The sequence below is a fragment of the Lithobates pipiens genome, unplaced genomic scaffold (assembly GCF_037356315.1).
Source record: "Lithobates pipiens isolate NorthernLeopardFrog02 unplaced genomic scaffold, aLitPip1_a1.2 Scaffold_1, whole genome shotgun sequence".
NCBI lineage: Eukaryota > Metazoa > Chordata > Amphibia > Anura > Ranidae > Lithobates > Lithobates pipiens.
In genome coordinates, this window is record NW_027507685.1 from 16236787 (window position 1) to 16259355 (window position 22569).

The 22569-nt window shown below is 42.7% G+C and overlaps 1 protein-coding gene across 3 annotated transcripts in view; it reads right to left on the minus strand.

The window, feature by feature from the left end:
* Positions 1–22569, minus strand: part of GUCY2F (guanylate cyclase 2F, retinal) — a 134986-nt gene that overhangs the window by 40796 nt on the left and 71621 nt on the right. For all 3 annotated transcript variants that reach the window (XM_077478987.1, XM_077478978.1, XM_077478997.1), the window contains exons 5-10: positions 15096–15180; positions 14701–14797; positions 14102–14245; positions 12765–12845; positions 12501–12677; positions 2978–3134 (exon numbers count right to left, since the gene is read on the minus strand). In XM_077478987.1, the coding sequence (XP_077335113.1) occupies positions 2978–3134; positions 12501–12677; positions 12765–12845; positions 14102–14245; positions 14701–14797; positions 15096–15180 (741 nt within the window). The remainder of the gene's footprint in view (positions 1–2977; positions 3135–12500; positions 12678–12764; positions 12846–14101; positions 14246–14700; positions 14798–15095; positions 15181–22569) is intronic.

Here is a 22569-nt window from a genome sequence, read left to right on the forward strand (position 1 = left end):
ACCCTTGAACAGCAGATTGGCCAGTCTGGTATAGGATAATGTTAAAATGCACCAGCGGATTTAAATAGACTTGACTAACAACCAAAATCCAGCTAACACTTTTGAAACAGTTACAGCAAACTGTTTTTTTTTCCTTTAAGGATAAAGGTTTTGCATAAGTGAATAAAAGCTGATCATTGTAAATATCCTTTAATGGTTTGTCTCAACTCTATAACTGCCAATTTGTCTGGACAGCTTGTTCTATTAAAAGAATTTGAAAAATAACTGACTTAAACCCATTCACACCTGAAATGTAGCGCTACCCCTGGAGGAGCCACTTGATAATTTTGGGTTCTCTGTTCTTTAACTCATCTTTGTAGAGAACCTTGGTCCCTCTGACACACCAGGTTAACCAGAGAGAACTTGCAATACAGTTGAGAGCACAAAGTTAGATACTCTGAACAAAACTATAACTCAATACCAGAAAGTAGACACCAAACTTATTAGTGAAGGCAGAATTTAGTATATTGTGAAGGATTGAGGTAAATGACAACAGTGTCATAAATGAGTAAAACAGAGAACCCAGGTAATCACAATTCTCTAGACAATATGAATACTAACTTTTAGCAGGTTGGTGAGGAGTTCCAGGTGGCAGGAGTAATTTATACCTGGTAACCTACACCTGCACAGAGCAATGGCATGAATGACAATACCTATGGCGGCGAACAATGCTGTTATAACTTTCCTGTAACCAGTATACATTGCTGTTAAATTGCATTTTATAACTATGCTGAGACTATTACTGTAGAAATCTCCCCTTACTTGTGGCAGCAAACTAAGTTCTAATAGAGCAGCTATGTAACGAGAAAGTCAATTGCCCTAATTCTTCAGCCAGCTAACTTTGGGGCCCAGTCTTTATGGTGGTGCACATTAATACGGTCCCGGTAAAGTTTGCATGCAGTGGTAACAGCTGTTAGTCAAATGTCCAGTCTCTATATGCTGATTTTCCACTAGCAAAAATAAGGTCTGTTTTAGCAGTGCTCTCTCACCAGTCCCAGTGGTATGGCATCAAAGGTCCTGATGTTCAGATGTTCTCTGGATTTGTCTGTCATGGCTCCAGTTCTCAGCACACAGGTATCCAGTGCTCCAGTCTCTCTGCAGCAAAGGCCTGTGTCCCGCCAATAGCTCAGTCAAAGCCTCTGCACACTCTGATCGACTTTCTCTGGTCCCTAGCTCATAGGATCCCAATCTTGGGTCAGATAGGTACACATCCAGAAAGGCAGGTGTGCTCACTCTGGTCTCCGGATGGCAAAAGATAAAGCTCAATGATCTGCAGTATAGGAAGTCAGCCTTTTCTGCTCCCTTACCTTGTAGGTACTGTATTTCAATTGTCCATAGGATTCCACGGCATGGTTCCTATTCAGGACTAAACCTCCCACAGTCCAACACAGCAGTATAGTCTAAGGATCTCCTTTGGCTTGTCTGTTTCCCCTGCTGGCATCCAGCATATCAATTCAGTGAGGGCATGGAGAGCAGCTGCTGCACTATGTTCTAATTTGCTCTCGATCTAGCCAAACACCTTGCTACTCACATTGTTCATGCATTTACACATATGCATTTACATGAGTTTGCAGTGTGCATTTTTGGCATAGAGAAGAACAGGTTAACAAAGCAGACAAAATGTATTTTTTGTTCCCAGAATTGCATTTATGTGCATTGTGTTTACATGCCTTTATATGTGTTTAAGAACAATGCTTGTTAACTAGCTAGCATTTATTCTGGACTGTCTGTGCAGTGGTAATGCATTCACAAAGGAATCTCACTGCATCTGGTGTGAATGGACCTTTACTGGCAGGATCAATACGTGAAAATATAGAAGAAAAACAATATATTACATTTTTATTTTTGGGTTTTAAGGGGTTTAAAGGGGTTGTAAAGGCATCTTAATGCATTCTATGCATTAAGCAAAAAAGCCTTTTGTGTGCAGCAGCCCCCCAGCCCCCCTAAGCCCTTGTACACACGGTCGGACATTCCAACAACAAAATCTGTCGGATTTTGTCCGGCGGATTTTGTCTGAAACCGGTGTTGCATACACACGGTCGGACAAAGTTTTTGGAAAATCTGATCGTACATAACGTGATGATGTTATTTCGTTACGACGGGACTACGTTCAGGCTAGTAGCCAATAGCTTTGGTCTAGGAATTTGATCTGAGCATGCGTGGCACTTTGTCTGATCGGAATTCTCTACACACAATTGAACAAGTTAACAATAGCCCAGCTCTAAAAACTTTGTCGGTCGGATATTCCGACGGAAACAGTTCGATGGAGCCCACACACAGTCGGATTATCCGAAAACACGGTCCAATCGGACATTTTCCGTTGGAATGTGCGACCGTGTGTACAAGGGCTTATACTTACCTGAGCCCCGTCCCTGTCCATCGATGTCCACAAGTGTTTTGGCCATCCAAGACTCTCCCTCCTGATTGGCTGAGACGCTGCTGTGAATCAAAGTCGGCTAGCCAATCAGGAGAGAGATGGGCCGTACTGCAACTCCGTGTCTGAATGGACACAGGGAGCTGTGACTCAGTTCGGGTGCCCCATAGCTAGCTGATTGCTGTGGGGGCACTCAACAGGAGGGAGGGGCCAGGAGCACCGAAGAGGGACCAAGAAGAGGAGGATCTGGGCTGCTCTGTGCAAACCCACTGTAACAGAGCAGGTAAGTATAACATGTTTGTTATTTTTAAAGAAAACAAAAACTTAGACTTTACAATCACTTTAATACTTATTTAACTGTAGATTGCTAAATTATTCCCATCAGAACTTTACTTTACAATCTGAGTGGAGATCTTCAAATATTTGCATATTATCTTGCACAATTTTAGCTGTCTCTTCCTTTTTTTGAAATCAGATTTAAAATGTGCATAAAAAAAAGACGACGATGACACAAAAATAACTTGACATTTTTACATCTTTGCACAATATATTGGTTCAATTTACCAAGTGCAGAAGGTTCTTCATGTGCAATCCTTTGAGTCTGTAAGATTTCACTGTATCCATAATCTGTGACTTTTAACACAAAGCGTCCATCTACTACACAGTTGCCAGACTTGAGTCGGCCATGAATAAACTTTCTGTGATGTAAATACTTCATGCCCTGTGCAGAACACATATGTTAAAATAAATATTCAATCACATAGTAAATATATACTTTTAAGTACACAAAAAATATATAAATTGAAAGAGTTTACTACTGCTTTAAGTTGTGCTAGATACATGCATATATTTATGCAGGTTTTGAATGGGGAGGGCCATTTGGTTAAAAACTGATATACATGTATTTTTCAGCATCTGATACTTTTTTCCTTTTGTTTAATGAAATAGATTTGCTTGCAGAAAACACCAGTAAGTAAATCTGGAAATGAACAAGTTCTCTTCCCCACAATCCTTTTATCTTTTCTATGTGTTTTAAGAAGCTATACATTGCTTTATTTTCTCCTATTCAGCCCCAGGATAGCTGTAACTTTGAGGAAAACTTAGAAGACACATGTCAGGTTTTATTGCTGTCTGTGCCCCTTTTGGAAGATTTGCTTTTGAAAAACAACAGACTTAATGGCTGGTTCATTAGATGAAAATATAAGAAAAAAAAGCCTATAAAAGGAAACGAATGCAGCCATCACATCTACGAACTGGTAAGCTGAAATTTAATAACGGTTTGATGTTGGGTTTAATACTGCCTTAATAGCTCTCCAGGGCAGAGGAGGAACAGATTTACTTACATGACCCTGGGCTCTCCAGCAGATGGTACCCTCCCATGACCCAAAGGTGGACTGTCCATTAGTGTCCTCATGTCCAGAGCATAGCTATAGAACTGGCTCTGGTCTTGATAGCACCAGAACCCTGGAAGATGAGAGCACAGGGGTTCAGAATAGGCAGGGACTGATCTAGCTGCAGATAGAAGCTGAGGATCAGGTAGGTATTTTCCTTTTTCTCGTTCCCCTAGATATAAACAATTACCTCTTGCAATGCGGGCACAGGCTCACTGCAAAGAATTACTTTTTATTTGCCTTGGCTTTAATCCCTATAGACTTATACTATACTATATGTATATATATTATATACCGTTTGACTGCAGTTCAGGAGCTGGCTAAATTGCCTGGCAGTGGTGTTTAACTTAGAAAACTGGCTAAACAGACAGATAACACAGTTCACTCATCTGTATATATGTATGAGCTGAAAAAGAGGAGGAGTCCAAACTCATCCTGCAAACCCACTTTTACAGGCGACCATTGTCCTTTCCATTGAGTGAGCCAAGCAGGAACAGCAGAGATTTCTGGCTTCCAGCCCAGCTCTTCACCCGTCAGCTGGCCACACAGTGATCCAGACACTGTGGCTGCTCATCCATCCTTTACTTGTGAATATGCTGTGTGTTGAGTATGCTCTTTCTCATGGACTATATGCGCATTTTTTGTGAGTACATAATATGTTGTTTTTAATAAAGCTCTTTGATCCTTTTACTACACCCAAGGCCTGCACTGTTTTCTCCCTTTCCTTGCTTTTGCACTCATATGTATTTAACTGTGTACAAGTAGAGGCCAGTACATAGGGGCGTAGGGGCATAGGGGCACATGGGCACAGGGGCACCGTCTCCCTAGTTTCATGTGGACTTGCATGCGGGGAGCTGGATTCATACCTTTTTATGATTTTTTTTTTCAAGCACATGAATAGAGCATTCGGCTCTAGTTGGCTTGAAAAAGGTTGGGCTTGGGGCGCAGAGCACTGCACCCCAAAACCCACTCACTGGTGACACTAGCGAATCAATATTCGCTATTAGTTTCTGGCATCTCCTCCAGGCCAATGAGGACAGGAGGCGGATCTAAAGAAGGCACGGTTGGCTGGGAGGAGAAGCCAGGGAAGCTGCAGCGGTGGGATGGGTGACTGCGGACCTGAGAGGGGGGGTTTGTTTGCCGCACCCCTCCCCCAAAAAAGTACCGCCTGCCGCCACTGCTGTGTACTTATCTGTTTTCTTGTTCAGCCTCCCAATATGAAAGGGAGCCTGACCCTGAAATAGAATGCAGGTTTAGGAAGTACTGATAGAATCAGAGACTTCCCAGCCAGGTATGTATTATGACATGAAAAATAAAATAAAGTGCAGCGCTAATAATATATATAAAAGATTATCACCATATGTAAAGTAAAATCAATAGAGTGATATATATTATCGCTAAAGTCCAAAATACAATAAATTGATTCCAAAATATCTTCATCCAATACAGTGCAGCTGTTCCACTTTAAGATAACCACACCACCATGCTCTGTCACCACGTGCTCTGTAAACACGCTGACCAGAGTGTATTGACTTAGAGAAGTCAATATTTGCCTGTATATGTAGGATACAACACAAAACAAGGTGATCTTCCTCCGGTATAAATAATTACTCCACCGGATTTCAAAATACCACCGTATCATAAAGAAACAGGGAAACCACATAGTATAAAACCAGTTATTTGAATGTTTGTTAAAATACTCAGCATACTCACAAAAGTAAAATCAAACCTGGTCCCGGGATTCAGACGGGCCACTTTCATATCGGGATGCTAGTTCCGGGTATCTTGTGCTAGAGCCTCCTGTCATAGTGGAAATCTACAGTCTTCTACCAAACTCTCATACCCCACATGCCCCAGCCGTTGGACCATGACAGGCACTCATCAAGAGTGTAATTCCTATTACCACCTCCTCTATTCATAGTAGCCATAAATTAGTTTCCATGAATGAAAAGCGATCTATGAATGTGGGAAGCAGACCTTTCATTCATCCACCTGTCCTCCATTAATAAAGCACTTTTCATTGATAGAAGCTGTAGTACAGCTTGGATGAAGTGAACAGGGAAGTGTAAAAGTCAGACATTTTTAGCCCTCTTTATGAGTGCCTGGCACAGATCCAGTGCTTGTATTAAGCCCCTCCTGGCACCTGAAGATTACAGCTGTGGAGTATGGGAGGGGGGCAGAGGACTGAAGATTTGCACTATGACAGCTAGCACTAGCAAAATGGACACTGTGCATTCAATTTAAGTAACTTTCGTTGTGCTGTTTTTTTTTTATTGAATTTTTTTTTTACTAAACTTAATATTTAAGCTTTAAAAATGAAAGACATAAGCTCCAGGTTCTTGCTGCCCCAGTATTGCTAAATTCTGTAACTCTTGGGTTAAATGATAGTAACGCTTGCAGTGACAGGACAATGTCAACCAGTCTCGGGGGGTAAGATGGAAAATGGCACCCTACCCCCCAGGCATTCCACTCCCCCTGTTGAGTGGAGAAGGGGCCAACATTGGTGAGTGCCAAAATGGTAGTAATGTTCATGGCATGCAACAAAAAATAACCAGATAAGTTTAAAATTGGTGCACAAATATGGGGCTAATGGTGGCAAAAGAGAAAATGTCCCCAGGTTGGTGATGTTACTGAATGGAAAAAGTTTCCCTGTGTAAGCTGTGTCACCCGCCCCCAGCTATTTACCCAGTCCTTGGTGCAGGACAAGCGGCTGCTAGGAGGCTGGGAGCACGAAAGAGCAAGGAATGTGAGCACTTCCTGTACTTCAGCATAATAATCCAGCTTTCTGAGAACTACTTTTCCTGCAATGAGGATACACCATCACTTGAGAACACAAAAGCCAGCACACTAAGTGGGCTTCTACGTTTACAAGTGACAGTGAAGAGCACAGGGCTAGTGCTGGACGTGGCAGTACCAAGTACCATTATGATCTGGAAAAGAAAAAGCCCTGTAGACACTCGGTTTGTCCCGATGCCTATCAGTGCCATCTATCAGTGCCAGCCACCCGTCAGCATCCACCTATCAGTGCTATCTATCAGCACCAGCCATCAGTCAGTGCTCATCAGTGCTGCTTAATCAGTGCCACCTATCAGTGCTCATCAGTGCTGCATATCAGTGCCACCTAATCTGTATTGTGCTTTTAAAACTGTCAAATGATATTTAAAAAATTTATAGTGAATCGTTATCTGCGAGTACTTGAAAAAAGTATCTGTACTTGTACTCGGTCTTAAAAAAGTGGTATCGGGACAACCCTAGTAGACACACCACAGACACTCTTGTCAGTGAGAGGCTGGAAGAAGGGAGCAGCTGGAGCTCCCCTCCTCTATATATATATATATATAGCCACTGCGCCCAGGAAACTTGGTCCTTCTACCCCCTCCCCCTTCCTTGTCCCAGCTCTGATTTTGTGTAAAAGACAAAGTATGTCACAAAGCAGTTGCGGGAAAGCATGATAGGAAACATATGCCTTCGTTTTTCTTAAAAGATATGACATTTTCAGACACTGAAAATTATTCCAGAGCAGATTTCTCAAGCTTTTTACCCTGGAAAAACCCTTGAAGAAACTTCCAGGTCTGGGGTAACCCTTGAAAAATATTTCAGATTAACAGCTACATGCTACATTAGCACAATCAGCAAGTTGGAGACATAATATAAAAAAAAAAAATCCCCTTTTACTGTAAACTTGTTTTTGCTGTACAAATTGTTCAGTGGCAAAAATAGATCTGCATTGTGTTTGGTGGCTAAAAATACTTTTATGTACTCTGTACTGCATGGCAGAATATGCTGCCACTATAGAAATACAGCATGTAAATCATTTTTCTTATTTTGATGATGACAACAATATTAATACTATTACCATAAATATACCAAAAACATTAATGATAATAATGCTGATTACTTGCCGTCCAGTAACCTCCATAGAGAAATCTTTACACTTTTATAATTATTGTTATTCTCTTTTTCTGGCAAGCCCATTAGGCCAAATGCCTAATACTTCCCCTTTCCCCTCTCTATCCCCCCTCATTTCTCCTCCCCTCTGTTGTGGAAATTTTAGATGTATTTATTATATGTATTGTCATAAGAGTCCTCCTGTGTTCATTCTCCCCCAGCCCGCTCTAAAAGAGCTGACTGGGGCAGACTGACGCTGGTTGAGATCCGTTAGGTAGTGGATAATATCTTGGGGTTGGAAAGAAAGGTGTTTGCGGAGTGGGGGTATGTCCGCCAGCAAAAGGGCCCCTGTACATTGTACAGACGATCGTCTGGGGACATATGCGTGCTCTGCGGGCATTGGTTGTGTGCGGATGTGTGCGCATTGTCTCTGCTGTGTCTGATCAGCACATGGAGATAGGCGGTGCACATCTGTAGATGGCTTTCCATTCACAAGAGATGTAGAATTATCCAAGTATACATTGTTCTCTGGAACAATATATATATTAAGGATTTCTATCAACTGAATTATAGTCATCGTTCATTGGTTTTGTATGGTTTCCATCATTGAAAGCATTTGGTCAGTCTGTGTAACAGACTATTTGAATGTATACATGTCTGTAAAGGTACCTTGTATTGTATTGTATTGTATTGTATTGTCCTTATATGGGCATTAACATCCTGTTACTGCTGTGAGGTCACACCCTTTGTGGGAGGTGTTCAGCTGTTGGAGGCAAACCGTCCAGGGCGTGGCTTCCAGTGGGAAAAGTAAATAAAAAGCTTTGGTCAAGGGCTCTCGTGCTGGGTGGCGGACGATGAAGCAGAAGGAAACACCGCTATTGATGTCTCTTTAATGGGTAACCAGGGCGGCCTGGCTGAGGAGCAGCCAGGCTGAGATGAGGATGTAGGTTGCATTGGGGATGTCTGGTCATTGGGATGAATGTGTTGGAGAAGGTAACTTAAAGCATTATATCATTAAGACGGAAATAGGTGCTTATTGGAAGCACAAAGTAGGTAGTGGGGCTGTGTGCATAGCATAGCAGCCAAATTTCTACGACACCTCCCCCTTCTTCCCCTCTCCCTCTTTCTCCTTCCCCTTTCCCCTCTCTACCTCCCCCTCTCCCTCTTTCTCCCTTTCCCCTCCCTTCCTCCCTCCTCTTTTTTTATAAATTTTTTTTTATTTATTTATTAGAAAACCATGTGTGTAAACAGTCTAAACTGGTCCTGAAATAGTCTTCATTCTATTTGTTTATGGAGCACCAGTAGGGGACTGGTCTCTATTTCCACATTTCTTCTAAATCTAAGCAGATTGTACTCATTAGGATCTATGTAGTACACATAGAGCAGAGCATGTGACCACTCGCTCTACACTAGTAGCTGTAAGGTGTATCAGTGGAAGATAGGAAGTGTGTACAGGACAAAAAAAAGCCTGAAAGGATACTCTTTAAACAAAAAAATACTTGGTATTTTAGAACAATTAATGTAAAACAAAATTTGAATTTAGTACTACTTTAACTGCAGCTATAAAAATTGAAAATTTTATCAAATACAGTAATTTTCCTTTCCTGATGTCAATCCATGGCAGCATACGTGTGATATAGCTCCGTCCCTATATACACCCACGGGACCTGTTTAAATCTATAAAAGTAAAGCTAGAGCAACCTCTCTGTAAAAATTACAAGATCAAAAAAGGGGAGAGTTCATATTTGATACAATTTTCCGTTTTCTTAGCGCCAACATGGAAGCATACATGTGATAAATAACGAGCTAAATGTGAAGGGCTAAAATGTGTAATCAAATTTTTTTTTGATGCACGCGGAAGCTTGGACCGTCATTCCATCAAAGTCCATTGACGTGCGAGCCCCTGGATCTTCCCTGTAGCGCCTGAGTCAAGTGCGCTGTGGTAACCAGCCTGCTGCTTTGCAGATGTCTTCATAGACATTTTGCATATGCTGTCCCAAACTTAAAGACATAGAAATGGACCTAGCTAAATGAGCTACTATCACTTCTGCAAGCTCTTGACTGGCCGCACTGTACGTTTTCTGAATGACCTTGACACTCCAAGATGACAAGATTTTGCTGTTGCTTCCTCCTCTGAACTTGCCTTATGGAAACACACGCATCCTCCCAGAGGATTTTAACTAGGAACCAGCTTGTGTCGGTTAGGTACTGTCTCTGCCAGAAAGGATGGAACCGCCTCTTTGTAAGATAAAAACAGATGCTATCTTGGGAACAAAAGTGCTCAAGGGGCATAAACCCCAACTTCCGGAAGGAATAAAATGCAGGATTCTGTAGCCACAAGTGCTTGCAGAAACAATACTTTTCCCCTTGAAGTTATCGCCTGAAGTAATTGACACTGCCTTTTGAGCAGGGGCATTGCTAGGTTGGCAAAAGATCTGGGGCTAGAGCCCATAGCAGCGGCCACCATCCTTTTTGCAGGCCCGCGGTGGGGGGGGACCCCAGTGGTAAGCCATATTTTTTGCGGGCAATGGCTGGTGTTGGCGCTTTAATCATCATGGAACCATGGTTGATATGGTGTCAGGGTGATTGAGGCACATTTGTTCTATTGTTACATTCTACTATGTAATGAAATGGTTCAACTCACCATAAGGCAGAATCAGTGGGAGCCCTGGGTGTGTCACTTGACTTATCTCCTGCCACCAGATGCAGCGTGTCACTTGCCACCGCCGCCTGTCACAAGATGCAGCGTGTTACTTGCCACGTCAACTGCCCCCAGATGTGGATTGTCACCACCTGGCAGCAGATGTGGATTGTCACTTGCCACGTCACCTGCCACCATTTGCAGATTGTCACTTGCCACATCTCCTGCCACCATTTTCAGATTGTCACTTACCACGTCACTGGCCACCAGATGTGTCATCTCGCTGCTCCCTGCCGCACCTCAGACATTGAAGCAAGGGGTTCTGGCTGCAAAGTGGAGCTCCACTGATGACATGAAGCACGTGACCTCCACTCCACAGCGCTGTGAGGGCAGAAGAGAGCTAATGTGTTGCGAGCAGTGAGAGATGATGTCATTTTCTGCTCCCGCCGCACCTTGGCAGCCCCATATTGAAGAGGCCTGGCTGTGAAGAGCGCCGATGTGGAGCGGGCAGCGAGAGATGTCATCACTGCTTGTCCACCCACTCACTTCTCTCCTCAGCCTGTCTCATGCAGCCAGCCCGCCCACCACAGCAGCCGCGGTTGTGACCCGCTGGTTAGGCAGGGACACTGCAGCAGTATTGAGTGACTGTTTCAGATTTCTGCTCCATAAACATGACATTGACAGTTCTTAGCTGTTAAAGAAAGCAACACTTGCATGTCCTGCATCAAGGAAAAAAACTTTTTTTCAGCAACCAATCCAATACTTCAACATTGTGCTGACTTAATAAAAGAAATGAAAGGGGAAAATGCAAGCAACACCAACACAAGTCAAATCTGCCTTCTTGAGGCTATGAAGTTTATAAACACTGAAGGTAAAGTAACAGTATGAAAAATGTGAAAGCCCTGTTCCCTGAAGTAATTGTGGTTGTCTCTACTTAGTGGACATTCATTTAACCACTTCAGCCCCCAAAAAATGTACCCCCTTGCTGACCGGACCATTTTTTGTGATACGACACTGCATCGTTTTAACTAACAATTGCACGGTCGTGTGATGCTGCACCCAAACAAAATTGACGTCCTTTTTTTCCTACAAATAGAGCTTTCTTTTGATGGTATTTGATCACCTTTGCGGTTTTTATTTTTTGTGCTATAAACAAAAAAAGACTGACAATTTTGAAAAAAAACATTTTTTTTTTACTTTTTGCTATAATAAATATACCCCAAAAAGTTTTAAAAAACACATTTCATCATCAGTTTAGGCCAATATATATAAGCTTCTACATATTTTTGGTAAAAAAAAAAATCACAATAAGCTTATATTGATTGGTGCAAAAGTTATAGCTTCTACAAACTATGGGAAAGATTTATGGCATTTTTATTATTTTTTTTTTACTAGTAATAACGGTGATCTGCGATTTTAAGCAGTACTGCGACATTGCGGCAGAAGATTGGACACCTTTGACACATTTTTGGGATCATTGACATTTATACAGTGATCAGTGCTATAAATATGCACTGATTACTGTGTAAATGTCACTTGCAGGGAAGGGGTTAACACTAGGGGACGATCAAGGGGTTACATGTGTTCCCTTTGTGAGTGATTCTAACTGTATGGGGATGTGACTGACTGGGGGAGGAGACAGATCGTGTGTTCCTACTTAGTAGGAACACATAATCTGTCTCCTGTCCCCTGACAGAACAGGGATTTCTGTGTTTACACACACACATCCCGGCTCTCGCTCTCGGGTGGCTGGTGGCGATCATGCTATGGCTCTTAAAGTAGCCGATGTGCCTATACAGCGGTGGTGGCATTCTGACGCTGTATATGTATGAGAGGCGGTCGGAAAGTGGTTGAAAAGATATTTTCTTGAATAAAAAAAAACAAACATTAAATTCAGTTGGGTAAAATCAAGGTGAGCAGTAAACATAAGGCAATTTAAACTACAATAGATCTGCAAACCTCTATAATTTTACATACAGATTACTATATCTTACTACTACTACTACCATATATTATTTCTAAATCTTACTACTATTATTACCACATTATTACACCTTGCTGCTACTGTACTACTATTACTACTACTGCTATTTATCCACAAACCAAATCATGTTAGGTTTGGGTGGGAAGCATCCTTTAAGAAAGAAGATATTATTGGCTCACTTACCTTAATAAGATCCAACAGGAGAGAAGATTTAAACATCCAGTCAAGTTTGACATCTTCATTTCGGAGAAGATCCTCTAAGCTACCCCTGGAACAAAATTCTGTGACAATGGCAAAGACTCCACAGTCATGGAAAAACCCAAGGAATGGGTTGACATTTTCATGACGCATGTCTTTCATCTATCCACAAAAAAAAAAACAAGCAGTAGCATGAGACCAGGACACTGTAATACATCTACAAATAGGTTTGCACAGGACTTTGCTCACCATTTCAAAAACATCACTTGTTCCTGGCTTCAGGTCTCCAAAATCCCCAGATGGGAACTTTTTCATCCATACCCAGTCACCCTTGAAAGAAAAAAAAATTATGTAACACTAATTACTTGTAGAGCTGTCTGCTGAATACTAGATACGGTATATTAAAGTTAAACTCAAATTCAGTTGAGTTTAAGTAAATCAATTTTTTTACTCAAATTAAATTATTTGTGCTAAAGGAAAATATTTCCTGCTGTACTTCCTCCTTTAATTGATGCTAAGTTTGTTAAATTTTTAATTGTCTCAAATGATTCAGCACAAGGTGGCATCAGACTTATGCACCGTACACATGGTCGGACTTTCCGACAGAAAATGCGCGATCAGATCGTGTTGTCAGAAAATCCAATCGTGTGTGGGCTCCATCAGACTTTTTCCATCAGAATTTCCGATACACATAGTTTGAGAGCTGGATCTAAAATTTTCCGACAACAAAATCCAATCGTTTAAATTCCGATCCTGTGTAGACAATTCCGACAGACAAAGTGCATGCTCAGAATAAATTACGAGATGAAAGCTATTGTCTATTGGCCCGTTTATAGTCCTGCCGTACGTGTTCTACGTCATCGCATTCAGAACAATCGGATTCTCCGGCAACTTTGTGCAAGTTTGGGGCAAAATCCGTCGGAAAAAAAAATCCAACAAATTTTGTTCATCGGAAAGTCTGACCGTGTGTACAGGGCATAAGGCTCCTTTCATATGGGCAGCCAGGAGATGGTAGAAACAGGCAGTTGAATTGTGTTTTTATTGCCTCCTTTCCCCAACTGCCCACCTGCAAGGAGACATAAGGCCACTGTACATATTGCCACAAACACCATGCTTAGCATCATGGTGTGGCAATTTTAACACAGAGTTTGACAAGCGGCACTGTCTGTCAGACTCTCCCATGCAAGTGAATGGGACCATGCTGCAAACACGAGCCAAATTCTTGGCCCATGGTTTCAGAGAAGTCCCGCAATGCGACTTTCCAGTTTGACAGTTAAAAAAGAAAACAGACAAAAAACACTTGAGGCGGCAGTATCACCATCTGAATACCTGCAAAAGTGATCCACCATGGACTGCTTTACAGTTTAATACAAATAACTGGAAGTTCCACCATTGCTAAGGTATGTGGAACAAAACTTTTCATGGGACCAGTGTATATATCTATTATATAAGCCTGCTTAATCTAAGGTCTCAAGTAACAGGTTAATGGCTCTGCAAGCCTTTGTAATGAAGAAGAGATTAATCTACTTAGGAAACCAGATAATCCATGCTTTATTTAGGTAATTGTATTGTGGAATATTACCTACCTCATAGACTGCTACATTGGAGTTCTCATAAGTAGCTGGGGTGAGACTCTTAATAGAACCGGACCTCGTGAGTGACTTCCTACTCCTGGTGTCTGACATCACCTGTGCGCTGTCACTGGTGCGACTACCATCATTGCTCATTTTCTGCAAAGAAAACAATACAGTGTAATACAAATAAATACTCAACCTTATGAAAGCATCAATGCAGATATCATGAACCTGTTCATTGATTGCAAAAAATGCAAACTATCCAATAAAATTAGGAAAGTACACAATAGAATCCATAGGGTTCCCAAGACATTCCTGTAGCCATGACAAGAAATTCTGAGATGTAATGGCCAAAGGCTGTTACACACTGATTCTGATCTTAAACTCTACAAAAACCACTGTGTAAAAATTATCACAAGATTTGGAAGTTTTGTCAGAGGTGTGAAGGAAAAATAAATAAAATCTATAAGGCTACTGTTACTTTGATAGGAAAATATTATTTTCAGACAGTATTTCTAATTGAACACACCTAGGGGAAAAGTCATCAAATTGTCAGGCATGATTTCATTATTGAACAAGTGGCACTTGCAAAGGGATAATATTACTCTTACCTTGATGCTGAATTGAGGATTAATAAATGTGACATCATTCAGAGTCAGAAGAATTTTGTTAGGCCCTCTAACAAGTTTAATTTTATTAATACGACGCCTGAAATTACAAGGACAAAGAACTTTGGGTTATATATTTTCATCAAACAACTGGCTAGAATATCTGTTTTCAATATATAAAATACATTGTTAGCTGAATCAATACGTAGCCCATGAGCCCACTGGGAAATAGATACCTCTTGTCACATCAAACATTAGGTAATTAATAGTTTCCATTCTATAAAATATTGGTTCCTCCCACAAAATGGCTGCCTCTATTGTTTAAAAGCCATGGGTATTTGACTGCCTAATTTGTAATTCAGACAGGTACGGGTATATTAGATATCTAAAAATAATACCTTATAACATAAGCAAGTCCATTTATAGAGATGATGGCAATGAGTATGCACAGAAAGACCATTAAAGCAAAGGCAGGATCAATACCTAAGGAAAACAAAGAAGTCATTTTAGAAAATGTTAATTACCCTTTTAGGCTTATTGCAGGCTCAGACTGAAAAGATATGTATAAGATAATGAAAGAAGAAGCCATATGCCTCCCAGGTTTATATTTACTATTGGGCATTCATGGCCCCTTGTATCAAGGGCAACACAATGGGAGGAATAGAGCCAAATTGAAGATATTCACAACAAGCTTGTATGTTTTCCTTTACTTTGTCCTGTCTGACCACTCCCGATTACTAAAAATCCATGAATCAGCCAAACCAAAAAAAAAAGGTCACAAGACTCTCTATAGTTTCGATAACATGCAGTACACACATTTTAAATAGCAAATTGTACAGTTCAGTGGGTACTCTGCAGATCTGACTGCTGGTTCTAGTAGAGGATTCTAGTTTAAATGTTCTATATAAAATCATGTAATATAGTGAGTCATAAAATACAAGAGATAAAAGATGAGTGTGTATCTCTGCACTACCTCTGTGATAATAAAATGATCCAAATAAATATATCCTTATGAAAATAAAGTATAAGTATCAGATAAAACCACAATAAACATAGTATAGGTATAGTTGCTGCAACCTTCCACTGTGTTCCCATCAGTATAAACAATGTTATATTAAAGAATGAAGTCGCGCAAACTCAGTTTTAGTGCTGTGGCACAGAGGTGTAGTGGGTAGCACTCTCGCCTAGCAGTAAAAACGGTCACTGGTTTAAATCCCAACCACGACGCTACCTTCCTGGAGTTTGCAGTTTCACTCCGCTTTCCTCCCACATTCCAAAGACATGTTGGTAGGTTAATTGGCTTCTGTCCAAAAATTGACCCTAGTATATGAATGGGGACCTTGGATTAAGGGTAGGGACTGATGTGAATGTGTGATGTACAGGAATGTACAGGGTTAAGGATAATTGTAGACATGCACCCACACTCACTCGGGTTGAACTGGATGGACTTGTGTCTTTATTCAACCTTTGTAACTATGTAACTATGTGTGTCATAAAATCATATACAATTCATACACTGTGGTGTAAACATATAATGTGCATATGGTGCAGTCCATCTATAGGTGCAATTATGTGACAGTTTATAATCCAGCGGTGATGTGTCTGAATAATCACTTATTTCCAAATACAGTGCTTGTTAAGTGAACATAGATAAATGTAGTGGTGTGTTTTCCCTCCTGGTGACACCTCTGTGCTCACAGAACTCTCACCTTAGTGAGTAATCAAATACACTTTTTGATTACTATGAATCTCAGGTTGATGTTCCACTAATCCTATTGGCACTTAAGGCGATGTACCTCCAGTCCTGGCTCGATTCCTGGTCTTTCTAGTGCGTTTAAAGGCATTAGGTGATTCCATTGTTGTGGTACCTTTAAGGCTCCGTCTACCACACAGTATTCATTTATTAAAGTAAGCAAAGTGACTTTCCATAGTAGTTAAAATCATAATGTTTATTAAAAAAATAGTAATTCTTACATTTAATTTGGTAAATAATGCTTGCCACCCCCATCAAATCATTCTCTGCAGCTATTACCTTTTGTACTACCACCCCCTCCCTTTAGAATGTAAGCTCTACGAGCAGGGCCCTCCTGTACCTTTTGTATTGTACTGTAATTGTGTTGTCCCCCCTATACATTGTAAAGCACTGCATAAACTGTTGGCGCTATATAAATCATGAATAATAATAAATAATATGCAGATACATGTAAAATGCAGGCTTCCAACATTACTTCCGGTCCAGCAATGCCCTACACGTTATGTCATAGCATGTGACTTCATCACGTCATCAGGATAAAGTCACGTCCTGTGACGTAACGCATAGGGCATTTCTGGACCAGAAGTGATATTGGAAGCCTGCATATTACCTGTATCTGCATATACCAAACATTACTAAACTGAAAGTAAGAGTTACTATCTTTTTTAATAAACATTACGATTTTTACTACTACACTAAGGGAGGTCACTTTGCTTACTTTAATATATGAATACTGCGTGGTGGATAGAGTCTTGAAAGGACCACAACAAGAGAATCACCTACCACCCTTAAACATACTAGAAAGACAAAGAACCGAATGTTACAGTTCCTACCGTGCCTACCGAGCCCAGGTGGCTCAAGGAGGTATACTGAACCCATGACTTTCTGTGTACTGCTCCTGCTGTATTTCCTCTGAGCCACACCTCAGCTCATTATTCAGCCTGGTTTCCAGCTATGCCTTGTCCTGCATGCAGCACTGAGGGCTATACTCTGGATCTTGCTTTGCAATTAGCAGCTGTCACTCCTGGTTTAGCTAAGGCAGTTTATCTAATCAACTGGGTATAAAACACTGCCTCACTCTGAGGGCTGGGTCAGTTCATTGTCTCTTGTATTGCCAAAGGTTCCCGTTTTCCTGTGTTCTTATTTTCAAGTTTCAGTGTTCCAAGATTGACCCCGGCTTCTGACCCTGGCTCTGTTCATCATTTACTCTGACTCCTGGAATCCCTGACTATGGTTTCACCTCGACAATCCTTTGGTAAATTCCCTGTCAAGCCCTCATGCAAAGATTCACAGCCCAGGTAGCCTTTTACCTTGTTACTGTGGGCCGTGTGTCCCTCTAAAGACAAGAATTCTGCAATGAGTTATCTGATTTTTTCATTGACAAAATCGTAACCATAGCAAGTAACCCCACTCGGCCAGAACAAGAAGAAAAAAAACACACAAAGTTTCTACAACCACCGAGATTTACTCTTCTCCCAATCACCATTGATACCACCAAAACCATCATCAGAAACCTCCGAGACAGCACATCACCAAACGACATTATTCCCACAAAACTTCTGAAAGACTGTACCGACATCCTGGCACCTATCATAACATACCTCATAAACCAGTCATTTAACCACTTGAGACCCGCGCTATAGCCGAATGACGGCTACAGCGCGGACTTCCTTTGCCGGGACTACGTCTATTGACGTCGTCCTGTGCACGAGCGGCCTGCGCGCCCCCTGAGGGGCACGAGCGGCCTGCGCGCCCCCTGAGGGGCACGAGCGGCCTGCGCGCCCCCTGAGGGGCACGCGCGGCGCGCTCTGTGATCGGCGAGTCTATGAGACTCGCCTGATCACTGATCCGAGCAAGGGGTCGATCCCGACCCCTTACCACGTGATCAGCTGTCAGCCAATGACAGCTGATCATGTGATACAATGGAGCCGGTAATCGGCTATTATTCCTCCTCGCACTGACAGCGCAAGGAGAAAAAAAAGAGCCGATCACCGGCGGCCATGATCGGGACATTAGTCCCGATCATGGCCAGCCCTGCCAATGCCCACCTGCCCCCTGCCAGTGCCACCTCATTAAAAAATAAGTGCCCCCCGTCAGTGCCACCCAGCAATGCCCACAGTGCCACCCAGCAGTGCCCACAGTGCCACCCAGCAGTGCCACCCAGCAGTACCCACAGTGCCACCCATCAGTGCCCACAATCTGCCTCAACAACGGTGCTGCACCCCAGTGCCACATATCCGTGCCCATCAGTGTCATCTACCAGTGCCCATCAGTGCCCATCAGTGCCGCCCATCAGTGCCCAGCGGTGTCACCTATCAGAGCCACCTATCAGTGCCCATCAGTCCCATCTATCAGTGGTACCTATCAGTGCCCCTTAGTGCCACCCATCCGTGCCACCCATCCGTGCCACCCATCCGTGCCATCTTATCTGTGCCCATCTTTGCCCATCAGTGCCGCCTTATCTGTGCCCATCAGTACTGCCTTATCTGTGCCTATCGGTGCCACCTTATCTGTGCCTATTAGTGCCGCCTTAACTATGCCTATCAGTGCCCACCAGTGCAGCCTATCAGTGCCCACCAATGCAGCCTATCAGTGCCGCCTCATCAGCGCACTTCAATGAAGGAGAAAAATGACCTGTTTGCAAAACTTTATAACAAACTATTAAACATGATTTTTTTTTTTTTTGCATCTTTTTTTGTTTGTTGAGCAAAAAATAAAACTCCCAGCTGTAATTAAATACCACCAAAAGAAAGCTCTATTTGTGGGAAAAAAATGATAAAAATTTCATTTGGGTACAGTTTTGTATGATCGCGCAATTGTCATTCAAAGTGCATCAGCGCTGAAAGCTGAAAATTGGTCTGGGCATGAGGGGGGTTTAAGTGCCCAGTAAGCAAGTGGTTAAAGAAGGAATCGTCCTGACCTCCCTCAAGCAAGGCCCAATCAAACCCCTCCTAAAGAAGCCTAACCTCGATCCCAAAGACACAAATGACTGCAGACCTGTCACAAGCCTCAATACCTTCTTCAAAATTATCGAGAAAGCAGTAGTACAACAGCTACAACTCCATTGGGACACCCATAAACCCTTGGACCCACTACAATCTGCTTTCCTCCCTGGCCATGGGACAAAACTGCACTCCTCACTGTACCCCTACCCATTCACCTGTAAAAAAAAAGTAAAAAAAAAACACAACACACAAGGGTTAAAATAGTTTATTGCACAGCTCCAGGGGTCTTCTTCCGTCTTCGGGGGTCTTCTCGCCGGGCTCCTCCGCTATCTTCTGCTAGCTCTTTTACTAGCAGAGGAGCCCGGCTTTCTTCTTCGCCACCGCCGCCCTCTTCTTCCGACTTCGGGGGTCTTGTCCTCCTCTTTGGGGGTCTTGTCCCCCTCTTCGGTCCTTCTTGCCGGGCCACCACTCCTTCTTCTTGCTCTTTTACAAGCGGTGGTCCGGTCTTCTGTCGCCGCTGTCTTCTGGCCTTCTGTTCTTCTCTTCTGTTCTTCTCTTCTTCTCTTCTGGAGATGTTGCCTCATCACTGTCTCCGCTCACAATGACAGGGACGTGGCGTGTGGCGACTTATATAGCTACATCCCGGATGATGTACCCACCCATTATGATGTCACAGTCCCAGAAGATTTGCAAAGTGTATTTGCTGCAAATTCATCATATATTTCAAATATCCATATAAAAAATTCTATGTATTGCGCTCAATTCTGCCACTACTGACAATATTTTCTTTCACCACAATTTAGTTATAGCCAGCATACATGACTATACCTCAGAGGTTGCCAACCTAGGGCCCGTGGGCCGCACCCAGCCCACCGCAGCTAAATGTTCGGGCTGTCAGTGCACATGATGAATTCATGTGCACTGACAGTAATGTAAAGGGGTCCAGACTATTATCTTTATTTATTAGCAGGTGAATGCAGCCCTCCATGCATTCACATACATTGAATCTGGCCCTTATGGGGAAAAAGGTTGCTAGCCCCTGCTATACCTCATAATTGTAGCATTAGGATCAATGTTTTCTAATTTTGTGGCTAAGATTTCCATACAAAATGCTTCACATTGATTTTTTTTCTCTCTCTCCATCAGATTCATCACGGCTGAGATCCTTTGCAGCCTGCAATTCCTTTATGACCAGGGGATTGTACATCAGGATCTCAAACCAGACAACATTGTGCTGGATACAGTTGGATATGTGAGAATCGCCATCTTTGGCATCAGCAATTGGTGTGGGCAAAGCCTCAACCCTGCCCTCCATGATGAGCACTCCAAAGTTTATGGCTTCAGAAGTATTGGTTAATTTTGGTTTTCGATGTCTTTTTCTTAGTAAAACAATCAGTAATAACTGTTCTACTCTTTTTGATGTTTCAATAGATCTGTTTGCATAAACCATATGTATTTTCCATGGACTATTTCTCCCTGGGAGTTATAGTCTATATTTTGTAGACTGGAGATTATCTATTCACGTGCACAAAAAAGGTCAACAACTCAGACAACGTCCTATTCAATCCAGTGATATTTAATCCTCAACCATATTAAAATGTTCCACAAGATTTTCAGTGAGGATCTTAAGTTCCTCATAGGGCAAAGAAAGTAAATACCCATTTGTAGCCAAGAAAAAAAAGTCTATTCTGTTACTTTTATAAAAGTAGAATTGCAAAGTTATTGCCTTTGTATCATAGATATCCTGTTTTTGTATATTTTTATAGCTCATATGCAAGTGTCCATGCCTGAGAGAGAAAAGTGTTGAAGAGCAGAGAAGCCTCCCATTGTTTAAGGATGTAGACTGGGTGAAGCTGGAGGCTGGAGAAGTGAGCCGACCATTTACCATAGAGAGGTGCCCACCAATTGACTTGACAACAGAGATGAAAATGGAGCACATCATGCCTCCTCCCAAAAAACAACAGAAGCCTGAATTTACAGAGGAGGTGTCATAGGATGCGCACGGTTAAAGCACTCCGGCGCACAGCTGTGTGCAAGAGGAATAAACGAAAGCACACAAGCACACACACACAGGGTGTGACCCCTCGCTGACCTATAAAGGAAGTGAGGTCATCCAAACACACTGCTGGTTTGTCTTCAGCTTCCTGTGATTCCCATGTCTGCTTCTGTTATCTGTATTACCCGTTGTGACCCGGATTGCCTTATCGACCTCGCTGATCTTCTCCTGACCCGACCTCTGGCTTGATCTTGGACTCCTGCTTTCTAACGTGTTTGACCCTCAGCCTGCATCTGGACTTACCTGCTGTCTCCTGTGTTCGACCCCCGGCTTGTCTTGGATTATCCTTCTGTCTCAGCGTTCCTGGTACTTGTCTTCTGATCTGGACTGTGTTTGACCCCTGGCCTGTCTCCTGGATTCTGTCTTTGCCTTACGGACTTGCTACCATTGCTTTTCGGACCTTCCCACGGGACATCACCTCTCAGCTCTGCTCAAGCTACCTGCTGATCTGCTAGCAAGTGACTGTCCTACTGGTAGCTTGTGCCTCTTGGTGCAACCACTCTCTGTGCCACTTTCAGGGGTGGTCTGCGCCGAGTCGCAACAGCGACCGCTCTCGGCATCTTGGCCTCGGTGAGTACATTTATATGATAGTACAAACCAGCCATGACAGAGGCCAACAGAGCGGGTTCGCCATTAGAAGTCCTGTGCCAACAAGTCTCTGCACTCACAGAAGCAGTGCAGAGACTACAGGATGGCTATGCGCAGATCGACAGCAGGCTTCAGCGACTAGCCACAGCTCCGGCACCCACAAATCCTACGCAGGCCTCAGTCAGCGATGCCTCCACACCTCATGTCCAGCCTCCACCCGGTATGATGATGGCAGTACCCGAACCACGAGTACCCACGCCTGAGCGATTTTCAGGCGACCGAAAGAAATTCAGAGCCTTTAAAAATGCATGTTCCTTGTACTTGGCTTTGCAACCCAGGACCTTTTCTTCAGAGATTGTCAAGGTCGGGTTTATTATCTCTCTTCTGGCTGAGGAACCCCAGGCCTGGGCCCATAGCCTTATGGAACAGAGAAGCCCCTTGTTAAACTCCACGGACACCTTCTTTGAGGCTATGGGACAATTATATGATGACCCTCAGCGTACTGCCACGGCTGAGGCTACCCTGCATGC